At 38.6% G+C, this 12,302-nt stretch overlaps 1 protein-coding gene across 1 annotated transcript; it reads right to left on the minus strand.

Moving 5' to 3' along the window:
* Positions 1-2,676: 2,676 nt before the first annotated feature.
* Positions 2,677-8,785, minus strand: LOC125035886 (uncharacterized protein K02A2.6-like). The gene is made up of 4 exons (XM_047628197.1): positions 8,619-8,785; positions 5,672-8,424; positions 5,234-5,605; positions 2,677-2,747 (listed from the first exon to the last, which is right to left on the minus strand). The coding sequence occupies exons 1-4, from the start codon at positions 8,783-8,785 to the stop codon at positions 2,677-2,679; spliced, it is 3,363 nt and encodes a 1,120-aa protein (XP_047484153.1).
* Positions 8,786-12,302: the final 3,517 nt, after the last annotated feature.

The raw sequence follows: 12,302 nt of genomic DNA on the forward strand, positions 1-12,302 counted from the left end.
TGTGTGTCTGTGTGTGTGCACTACTTTATGTGTATTCGTGTTTGTTACAGGTATAGACAAATAACTGAACAATTCTCAAGGCAGAAAAAACTCGATCATAAAAATGCCTGCCTATTGTGTCAGTACTGCGGTACATATATGTATATATATATATATATATATATATATATATATATATATATATATATATATATATAATATTAATTATCAGAATGGAGTGAAACGAAATGAACGAAATTACTGAAATATTACTTTCTCTTTTTTGCTTAAGAATAATTTAATGCACTAAGAAGGCCAGAAGGGCTTAAAACAGTATAAGAATAACACAAACATCTAAGCTAAAAATCGTAAAATAACACGAAAAGGAAGTAAGGGCTAAAGATTACAAGATGAAAAGTAAACGAGATCGTAAAATGAGACAGAAAAGTCGTAAAAAAACAGAGGCTGAAGTAAAGGGCGAGTAAAAGCTTAAGTAAAAGGAATAAAACGTGAATAAAAGACAAGATAATAAAAGTAAATAAAATTCAAAATAAGTAAAAAGCGTATAACAATAATAAAACAATGAATAAGAAATAATAATAAAATAAAATATATAAAAGATAGAATAATTACTAAAACAAAACAAAAAAATTAAACCACAAACAAATTTATAATTATCATGTAAAATACGTAAAACAGTCTGCTGCGATTGGTACCATCAATAGCTCTCTCTCATGGTTAACCAAAACTCATAATAATTAACGTGTAAAAAGTAACAAGTAGATAAAATTAACTTTAAATAAATAAATAGGTAGGTAGATTGACAGATGGACAGACATAAACAGTTGAAAGATAGACTGACTGAGCGACTGATTAACGCAGAAACAGAGTGCAGGCTGATGAAGCAGAAAGGTTCCTGATCATAGCAAACATGGCTTAATGATGCCCGTTTGGTTCTTTACCGTTATCTGTATTTTTATCGTTATCCAAGCAACCTCAACATTAAACCACGTCATTTAGAAGAAATATCTAAACTGAAAACAACACCAAAAGAGTAACGCCTACGTGACACAAGTGTCACTTGGCATCGGTTGGGGTCGATCGCGTGAGAGGAAGCGACCTTACCAACCATGCTACTTGGAAGTAATAGTTTTTGGAGTGATAGGGAAATTTGAACTCGGTGTGAACATGTTTGTGTGACTTTGTGTTGTGTGTTTTCATGTCCATTTATTTGTGTTTGTGTATTTGTTTATGTATTACCACCATATGTATTTCAGTAACTAAGGAAAAGTGAATGATTATAAAGTTTTTGAATCGCTTTTTACAAGCGATTTTGTGTGTGATTGTACAATCACACACAAAATAATGATATATAATAAATATATATAAAAAGAATATAGTGAGCTAGCTGTTTTTTTCATTCAAAATTTGTCAATTAAAAAAAAGTTTGTTTTTTTAGTAAATCGTGTGTGAAAACACAGAAATCACATACATAGAGTAAAATGTGTGATATTACTGAGAGTTCACAAAATATAATAAATAAATAAACATACAATATAGAACAATATAAATCATGAGTTTGCAGTTCAAAAATTTCGAATTATTTTACTCAAAATTTGTCTCGACTTTATATAAACAAAAAACTGCCGGCGAGGTTTCCTTCCTCTTTTATTTATTCATCTATTTATTCTTCATTGTTATTCATTCTAGGTCCAATGGTAATCTGCATATGGATATATCACCAACACAAACTTCATAGAGCGGAATGTGAGATTCCCTCAGACTTCAAGGGGAATCTTCGGAAAGGAATCGACCGCACAGGACTTGCTTGCCAGGAATTTCCCTTCGTTAGTTTACCATCTTAACCTAACCCTAAATAAAACCTCGCGATGGAATAAATGATGACACCATAGTCACCACCTCACTTGAAGGGCTTGTTCTTGTCATATATCGCTTATTCGTTATCTTTCGTCTCCCCCGAAAATGGACTAAATGTTATTCACACCGATGTTGTTCACGATTGATTAATTTCCTTTCGTAGCAGGAAATGAAATTATGGTTTTCATACCCGAGATATCCACATCTTCGGGGGTGGGGGTGTTGTTGCTGGGTTTTTTTAGTGTGTGTGTGTGTGTGTGTGTGTGTGCGTGTGTGTGTGTGTGTGTGTGTGTGTGTGTGTGTGTGTGTGTGTGTGTGTGTGTGTGTGTGTGTGTGTGTGTGTGTGTGTGTGTGTGTGTGTGTGTGTGTGTGTGTTTGAAAGCGGACGCGGGAGAAAAGGGGAGTGGAGAGGCAGGGAGAAGGAGGATGAACATTAAAGACGATGAGATGAGGAAAGATGGCCAGAAGAGAAATGTTAAGGAAAAAAAAGAAATCCAGTAAGATCAGAAGAAGAAAAGGAGAGGGAAAAGGGAGATACAGAAACATAGAAAGACAACTTGAAAGATACATTATCAAACACATACATGAACAGATTAACACGTTCACGTACACACACACACACACACACACACACACACACATATCTATCTATCTATCTAACCTAGGTCACTCCGGCTATGAGACCGGAGGGCTAGTACTAAACCAACCATGCCACACTGACCTCGAGAGGGGGACGTTATCTCCTTGGAGGACACTCGTGAACCGCCAAACACGAGCAAGTGTCAACAAACACCTGTTAACTTTTCCCGAAGCCAAAGATTAAACTCTGGTCTCGATTCTGGATCCTTCACCGTGCGAGTCAGAGACGATACCGATGCTGCCACCAAGATCTAAAATTCCATTTCAGAAATCGGGTTTTTTATACTTTCAACTCCGTTTCAGACACGACGCAGCTTAATATACTATGTAAATTAGGTAATTGTCTATTGCATATTTCAATGATAACTAAAGGGTCATTATTCAAAGAAAGCGTATATTTAACAAAGATAAAAACAAAATAAACTCTTTTCGTAGTAGTTGTTATTTCATTTTTATCTTATCGTCTGTTACTTTTTTATTATTCGTTTATCATTATCTTTATCCTAGTGTTATTCCTCGATTTTTTGGGGGTTGGGTATTTTTTGTTGCTGATCTTATGATTACAATATCTTCTTAATATCTTTCAGTTATTTGAAACAGCCGCGGGAAGCATGGCGATGGTTCATTTATTACGGTTGTACCTAAATTTATGTTTTCTGTTAATAGTTGTTTTCAAAGAAAACGAGAAATTTTGTAGGATAGACTAAATGTTTAGCCTGAATATGGATCCGGAGGACTTTTATACACTTTTTTCGGCTAAAGATAACTGATTTAGCCTTTAGTGGATTTATTTTAATCATGTTCATCTTATTAGAAATAAAAACCACTGCGCAGCACTGGTTTCAATCAACACTAACCTTCTTCTGCTTCTTAAATTGAGTTGTTAACAAATGTGAGACTTTGCACTAATAAGCCTCTTTATTGAGCAATAATAAAGAAGTTTACATCCTTCCTGCGGTTACGATTTAATTCATAGTATTATTAGGACGGGCATGCCCTTAACTTTGCACTTAGCTCAGTGTCGACAGAGAGAAATCAGTACTTCCACCACCATCCTTGATTCCTCATTTTTGATATTAAGAAATTAACTGATTTATATATACATATATATATATATATATATATATATATATATATATATATATATATATATATATATATATGTGTGTGTGTGTGTGTGTGTGTGTGTGTGTGTGTGTGTGTGTGTGTGTGTGTGTGTGTGTGTGGGTGTGTGTATATATATATATATATATATATATATATATATATATATATATATATATATATATATATGTATATGTATATATATATATATATATATATATATATATATATATATATATATATATGTGTGTGTGTGTGTGTATATATATGCACATATAAATCTATATATACATATATATAATGTATACATATATATAAATATACATATATATAAATATACATATATATATATATATATATACACACACAAACATATATAAATATTATTATTTTATTGTTATTATCGTTATTCTATTGTTATTCCTCGTCTTTTCTTGGGTTGGGTATGTTTTGTTGCTGATCTTATGATTATAATAACGTTATGCGAACACCAATGACAATAACAGACACAACATTTATCGAACATGATTACGAGTTACACAGAAGTAAATAAAGTTTTGCTGAGAAATGTTATAATCATCACGATAATCATCTGAATAATGAATGCTATACAGTTGGGATCTGCACTCTTCATTTAACTTAATAAACATGCATTACGTAGAGTGCAGGAGGAATTGCATACAAATTTCGTTTCCAAATATCAATTAGACATACAGGGCTGGCTCTACGTTATTTATAATCATGATATATCACTTTTATTTCTGACATTGGAAAGAGCTCTTTATCCTAACAGCTAAGAAATAAAAAATCACATCTTTCGTGTGCATTATTGCTTGAATTTGTCTTCAGTAGTTTATGTATAAATTCATACGACAGAATTTATAAATCAATTTTTAAATCTAATTATATTAACTCTATTTAAAGTGTTATCCTTGCCACAAAGGATATCTGAAAAGATTTTAGAAAGGTAAGAGAAAGGAAAAGAAAAACGAACGAGGAAAGATACGGTAAAGGCAAGTGTTTTATATGTTGTTTTGTTGCTCCATTTGAGGGGAAAAGGTGAATAAAATACGGAGCTCTGCTGAGCTACACGAGTATATTCTGGAGGAGTGTACAACACTAATGTTTACATAAGGGTTACGTACGCATGCAATATATGTAGAGGGATACGTTACTAATATTATAATATAGGGTAAACATATGACATCCCTCTTTTTTCAAAAACAAAAGACAGTGGGTTAGATTCTTATCATATTTGAGATATAGTATTTGGTAGTTAGTTACAAAAATATGTGAGAATCTGCAATGTATCAAAAATAGAGTTTAACAATCTATGAACTGCTAGAGTTGGGTAACTGAGATTGCACCTGAGAATGCCTTGTGTTTACAGACATGTAAAATAAGATTTAGCATCTTTGTCAGTAATTTTCAAAACAATTGGGTAGGAACATAGCACTTTGTTTTCAGTAATTTTCAAAAAGAATCAGGTAAAAACATAGCACCTTGTTTTGAGAATCATATTAGTATACTGGCCATTATTATAGCACTTTCCTTAACACTATTGAACACTACACATAAACACTGGAGACTGAAACAGATTATAAGTTCAGTCTATTAGGCTTCTTGATGGTACGGCCACATCTTGTTCTTGTGCCATCGCATGTTGATTCTTGTTCTTGAGGCACTACTTCAGGAGCCTTGCTCACATGTTCTTGCTCGTTATCTATATTCCATGTGGTTCCAGTAGACTCTTCTGCATGGTGTTCATCTGGAAGTGGATGCTTGGGTTGTGGCGTCTGCCTGATGTTCGTCTGTTTCTTCGTAAGATACCTCCATCTTGTGTTTCGACTATGTATGATCGAGGTTCTTGGGATTTCTCCACGACTGTAGCGGGTGTCCATCTTCCAGTAATGTGGTCTTGAACTTGAACAGCTTGGCCTGCTAGGAGTGTTGGCTGGTCTTTTGCTCCTCGGTCGTAATACTGCTTCTGTGTGTCTTGCTTCCTCTTGAAGTTTTCATAGACATCTTGCTTTTGCCCTTCCTTTGTAAGGCAGGTAAAGGGGTAGGTTACTCCTCATCTTCCTCCCGATCAGAAGTTCTGCTGGGCTTGGCAACTTGCTATCCAGTGGTGTGGTACGTAGGGTTAATAATGCCATTTCTGGATCCTTGTTGCTTCTTTTTGCCTTGTCGATGGTGTTTTTAACAGTCTGGATAGTTCTTTCAATGAATCCATTTGACTGAGGATAGTGGGGTGAGCTTGTTATATGTTCAAATTCCCAGTTCGAGGCGAACGTTGCAAATTCTTCTGAGCTATATTGGCGTCCATTATCGCTATATACTTTTTCGGGAACTCCGTACTCAGAGAACAAGTTCTTCAATCCCTTGATCACAGCTTGGCTTGTGACATGCATGGGCATTTTCCTGATAACTGGAAACTTTGAGTAGTATTCAGCTATAATCAGGAAATCATTTCCTCCATAATGGAAAAGATCTGTTCCGACATACTGCCATGGTCGTGTAGGAAGTTCATGCGGGATGAGGGTTTCCTTTGTATGTGACCTTGACGTTTCTTGGCATATGGAACACTGCTGGACTAGGTCTTCAATGTCCCTGTTGATTGAAATCCAGTATACACAGTCTTTGGCTCGAAGTTGGCATTTCGTGATGCCTTGGTGTCCTTCGTGGATGCGGTCAAGCACAATTTTCTGCATGGAAGCTGGGATTACGAATTTGCTGCCTTTTATCACTAGCCCATCTTCAATAGATATCTCATCTCTGAAGGACCAGTATGGTTGCAGCATTCTCGGTAAGTCTTTCATCTTTTCTGGCCATCCTTGAATAATGACGTCTTTCAGTCCATGCAGGATGACATCTTTTGAGGTTTCCTGTCTAAGTGAGACTAGTTTCTCGTTGCTGAATGTAACAAAGTTGATCTGTCGGTCTAGACCAATATGTTGGTTGTCCGTTGATGGCAAGCATGATAGACCATCTGCTAATAAGAGATCTTTTCCTGGCTTGTATCGGATCGTGACATCATAGTGCTGCAGCCTCATCAGCATACGCTGCAGTCTGGGCGGTGTGGCTGTCAGATTCTTTAGTTGAATCATTTCCAGAGGTTTGTGGTCACTCTCCACCAGGAATGCTTTGCCGTATACATAGGTATGAAATCTTTCACATCCAAATACCACTGCAAGTAGTTCTCTTTCAATATTGGCATAACATTGTTCTGTTTCAGACAGAGACTTGGATGCATAGGCAATAGGCTTGTCATCTTGCACTAATGCAGCACCAATACCTTTTTGTGATGCATCTACTTGTATTACTGTTGGTTTATTTGGATTGAAATGTGCCAGTGTTGCATCTGTGCACAGAATATTCTTAATATGTTCGAATGCCTTCTCGTGGGTTGGTGACCATGTAAAGTCTATACCTTTTTTTAGGAGACTTCTAAGTGGTGCAGTTTCATCAGCTAGGTTTGGGATAAATGGCGACATATAGGTGACAATTCCCAAACATTGTTGCAACTCAGTAACATTTGTTGGGCTCGGCAGTGCTTTGATTGCAGATACCTTGTCTGGATCTGGGTGAGAGCCTTCCTTGTCGTAGACAGTTCCAATGAATTTCACTTGTTCCGGCTTGATCACACACTTTGCCCTGTTGAAAGTTAATCCTTTCTGCTTGGCAATCTTGAAGAAGTTATGCAGGTTTATGTCATGTTCCTCTTCAGTTTTTCCAAACACAACTACATCATCAGCAATGCCAATGGTACCAGGACAGTTTTCGAGGATCTGATCCATTTTTTGCTGGAAAACATCTTGTGACATAACCAGGCCAAAAGGCATTCTGAGATATCTGTAGCGGCCAAAGGGAGTGTTGAATGTAGTGAGGAACGAACTGGTCTCGTCAAGTGTGACTGACCAATAGCCATTCTTTACATCAAGTTTGCTGAAATATTTTGAGTCTGCAAACTTGTGTGTGAATTCCTCTTGTGTAGGTGTCTTGTGATAGCTTCTTTTTATAGCTTTGTTCAAATCCTTTGGATCTAAGCATATGCGCAGGCTGCCATCCTTCTTCATGGTGCAAACCATGCTGTTGACCCAATCTGTAGGTTCCGACACCTTTTTGATAACTCCTATTTTTTCCATGTCTTCGAGCTTGTTTTGAAGTTCTTCCTTTTTATGTATAGGAAATTTTCGCTGTGCATGGACAACTGGTCTTGAACCCTCTTTCACTATGTGGTATTTTCCATGAAAACTTCCAATTTTATCAAACTGATCCAGGTATGATTTCTTTAAATCATACACCGACTGGACGGCCGTGGTTGGTTGAGGATGCATCCATGCTTCATGATTTGTCACCATGCCTAGGGCTCTCAGGCTTGGGAGACCCAAAATATTTGGTCCAACTTCTTGGTCCAGAATGTAGAAATCTGTATCGATCCAGTTTTTCTCATCGAAGGTGCACTTTAATTTGATCAACCCAAAATGCTTGAGTTTTATATTGTTCACTGCAATCAAATTCTTCTGACGGTTGTTGATCAGATAGGTTTTCGGCTTCCCATGAGCATCTAATAAATCTGGAAACATAATTCGAAATGCTCTTATCGGGAGCAGATTTACTCTAGCCCCTGTATCGACCTTGATTGTCATCGAGCCAGTCTTGTTGCAAGGGGTTCTGACTTTGATAGATCGTAGAGCTTCACTATCATTACTGTTTGACACCTTTGCTACTCTAACAGAACTTACTGTGAAATAATCCTCATAGGGGTCATCTTGGCTGAACTCATGCACGGCAGATGTTCTGTTAGCTTTCCTGGGTTTGTCACTGTTGAAGTTTCTATGGACTTTATTTCCGGCATAATGACTTTGGCTTGTGCCCTTACTCTTGTTTGTTTATTCTTATTTTCTGGTATTGACAGACAAATTTTTTGCCAGTGGTTCATTTTGCCACATGTATTGCACCTCGCACTATATGCTGGGCAGGATTGTGGGGGGTATTTATTGTATGTTCGCCCACACTTGTTGCATGGTTTTGCTGCCCTTGCAAACTTAGGGTGTCCCACAGCATCGACATTTAGGTCATAGTTGACTGTTTTGACTCTCATGTCTTTGTTATCTCTTATGGTTGCTTCATGAGATCTGGCAATGTCAATGGCTTTGCTCAACCTTATGTCTTCACCTTCCATGATAAGGCTTTTCTGTAAATCATTACTGTATACTCCTTCCATGAATTGCTCAATGATTCTTGCTTCATGTTCTGCCTCAGTAAATTTGCATCTCTTTGCTTCGGTTTCACATCTATTCAAGAACTCATCACTAGATTAAATTTCTTTCTGAATGTATTTTCGTGGGCGAAGTCTGTCAACATAGTCTTTGGTTTTACCTGGGTCTGAAAAACATCCCAAACTTTGTCAGGGTCATTTATATCTTCTTCAGTCAGATTGCTTGCCTCTATCATTTCCTCTCCAGAATTGCCTGCATACAGAATGATGTGGTTTGCCTGCTCCTCTCTTGGTATCTTTTTAACCTTGAAGTATCTTAAACAACGTTTTTGGAAAATCATTAGTGCGCCATATGAATCGCTAGGTTTTCAATTCATACTTGGTAAGAGTTCGGCGCCGGCCATTTTGATGACTGATGACGTGGCAATGCGAGTATTATGACAATTACGGTGCACCAAAGTTGAGCTGTGTTGGGTACACAGGAACTATGAAGCGAACTGTGACTTACTTTCGCATGTTTCTTATATACTTCAGTCTTATTTGGCTTGATACCTTCACTGAGAGCGAATCATTCGTGGTTTAGGTGCGACGTGGCACTTGTCTCTTAGCTGGTTGGTCGCTTACCTCTCGTATTTTAAAGTCCATATTTCGGTATCTCCAGGTTGTTATTACCTCTTTCCCCTCTTTATCTATGCTTGGAGACGGAGTACGGCTGCCACCATGTTTTATATGTTGTTTTGTTGCTCCATTTGAGGGGAAAGAGTGAATAAAATACGGAGCTCTGCTGAGCTACACGAGTATATTCTGGAGGAGTGTACAACACTAATGTTTACATAAGGGTTACGTACGCATGCAATATATGTAGAGGGATACGTTACTAATATTATAATATAGGGTAAATATATGACAGCAAGTATCCTACTAAACATTCTACTTTTATCTATTTTATTCTATTCTACTTTTCTCCCTCTCCCTTCTACTCCAATTCAATTACCTTCGTTGCTTGTTGACTTCATTTACACCCGTATGTGTTCCCTCCTCCCTCTCCCTCCCTCTGTTCTTCACCTCTCTCTCTTTCTCTATCAGTCTTTATCTCGCAGATATCCTTCTTTCTTAACATTCTTCAGTGATTTCTGACTTTTTAATTAATCTCTTCTCCCTCTTCTTAATATCTTTCAGTTATTTGAAACAGCCACAGGAAGCATAGCGATGGTTCATTTATTATGGTTGTACCTAAATTTATTTTTTCTGTTAATAGTTGTTTTTCAAAGAAAACGAGACATTTTGTAGGGTAAACTAAATGCTTATCCTGAATATGGATCCGGAGGACTTTTATAGACTTTTTTTCGGCTGATATTAACTGATTTAGCCTAGATCCGCCAGTGTATATGTGCTTTGATTATTTTAGGCTTTTTCTCTTGGGCTTTTTGATTTGCATTCCAGTTAGAAATAAAAATCAGTTCTGAAGGCAAAGGTGGCCCTTCAAGAATGGATATATAGCAGTTATTCTAAATAAAAATATTCAAAAGAAAGAATTTTTTTTTTTTTTTTTTTTTTTTTTTGCATATAGCAACATAGAAAATTGCTGGCAACTCTAAAGTACTTCTTTTAAGAAGAAATTATGTCATTGTAGCAGATTTCCCGTAAGTTTGAGATCCCTAATATGTTTGGAATTTACCCGAATGGTTACTTACAAACTCCCACCGCCTAGGAACTTTGGCTGATGACGTCACCATTCCTCATAAATGCTGATTGGCTGGTGAATGCACTGCCAGGCATAGGGCGAGTTAGGGAAAAACTATCGAACAACTCATTCCAAACAGTACAAAGTATCAGTAATAAGATAACAGTACAAATAAGTACTCAAGACTATACTTTCTCTCTATCTCTCTCTCTCTTTCTGTTTCTCTATATCTATCTATCTCACATTTTCTCTCTCTCTCTCTCTCTCTCTCTCTCTCTCTCTCTCTCTCTCTCTCTCTCTCTCTCTCTCTCTCTCTCTCTCTCTCTCTCTCTCTCTCTCTCTTTCTCTCTCTCCCTCTTTCTGTTTCTCTCTCTCTACCTATCTATCTATCTATCTCAAATTCTTTCTCTCTCTGAGTCTAGCCGCCGTGGTGAACGGACGTATTTTTGCTTCCTCTCCGCCGCCGCCTAACAGCTCAGCAAACCATGGCATCCCATGGTCCCACAGAGTCAGAGGGAAATCTGACTACCCTCCCCGGGTCACAGGGGGCCAGCCAGGGAGCTTCCCCGGTGCTTCCTCGGACAGCTAGCCCGAGCTCTAATCCCCAGAGTGAAAGGGGACCCTTGGCCCAGGGTTACGTGCCCCCTTCCCAGGGTAATGGGACCTCCGCCCTAGGATATGGGCCCCTTGGCAGCGCGGGTCAAAGCTGCTCCCTCGCCCATGACGATGGGCACCCCCATGGCAGCCAGGGTCAAGGCTGCCCCCCCGCCCAGGGCAAAGGGCAACCCAGCAACCCGGACAACCACAGCAGCCCAATCAGTAATTACAACAGTGATAAAACTGAGAACAATGAAGACAGAAAAGCCGTCTATCAGGTAGGCAGCATAACCATAGTGTTAAACACGATCCTATGCTTTATTGCAACAAAAAAAGCATGGGCTCGGATGGTTCTGTGTGATCAAATCCGGAAACTGTATAGCCCGGATGAGATCGAAAACGCCTACAATATCATTCTGCATATATCAGACTCAAGAAGGACAAGCAATATAACTAAAGACATTAAAAGGATGACAAACTCCATAGTGCATACCATGATCGATCAGTGTTTTAAAAAGGACAATATAGTGTTTGCTACAACAACGACAGACACTCCCGCCACTGACTGGTCTCCACCACCTAAGAAAACAGGTATCTCTACACCATTTGTAAAAATCTTTCAAAAACCAAAACACCAAAATACACAAACACAACACGAACCCTCCCTCATCAATCAAGATCTTATTGAAAATAAGATTGAACTGCTGATCGGAATGTTCTCCGAACAACAATCTGCAACCAACAGTCTAATTAGCCAAGGTGCGATGCCTTCTCAGCCGCAGGAATGCGGAAAGGAAGCTTTCGTCACAACATCCTCGACCACATCCCATCACGCAATATCTGATCTCCCAACCCCTGCCCACGATCAATCCGCCTACCAATCCTTCCCCTTTGCATCCCCTCCCCCTGGCAGAATGACATCTACCTCTACACCACAAATTAAACACACTCCTACGCCCACCACGGCAGCACCCACGACCATCACCCCACCACCACCACCCTCCCCCACCACTCCGTCCCCACTACCCACTCCCTCTCTACCCACTCCGACCCAGCAGACTCACGATCTTGCTGACGCGCCAGCCACCCCTCGTCCGGAGCCACGTAAGCGTCTGCCCAAAAACAACGCTGACTCGTCCCCAACCGGTATGAGGAACGAAGCCTCTACACAAGTCACACCTAGGAGAAGCTACGTTAGAA

This window comes from Penaeus chinensis, chromosome 20 (genome assembly GCF_019202785.1).
Source record: "Penaeus chinensis breed Huanghai No. 1 chromosome 20, ASM1920278v2, whole genome shotgun sequence".
In the NCBI taxonomy this organism is placed as follows: Eukaryota; Metazoa; Arthropoda; class Malacostraca; order Decapoda; family Penaeidae; genus Penaeus; species Penaeus chinensis.

Bases quoted from the DNA above. Each gene is read 5' to 3' on its own strand.
- LOC125035886 (XM_047628197.1), bottom strand. From the start codon at position 8,785: ATGGAAGGTGAAGACATAAGGTTGAGCAAAGCCATTGACATTGCCAGA. The intron at 8,425-8,618 runs GTGTGGGCGAAC...AAACTTCAACAG, and splicing joins GCAGCAAAACCATGCAACAA to TGACAAACCCAGGAAAGCTA. The intron at 2,748-5,233 runs GTACCATCAAGA...ATGGAATTTTAG, and splicing joins CACAAGAACAAGATGTGGCC to ATCTTGGTGGCAGCATCGGT.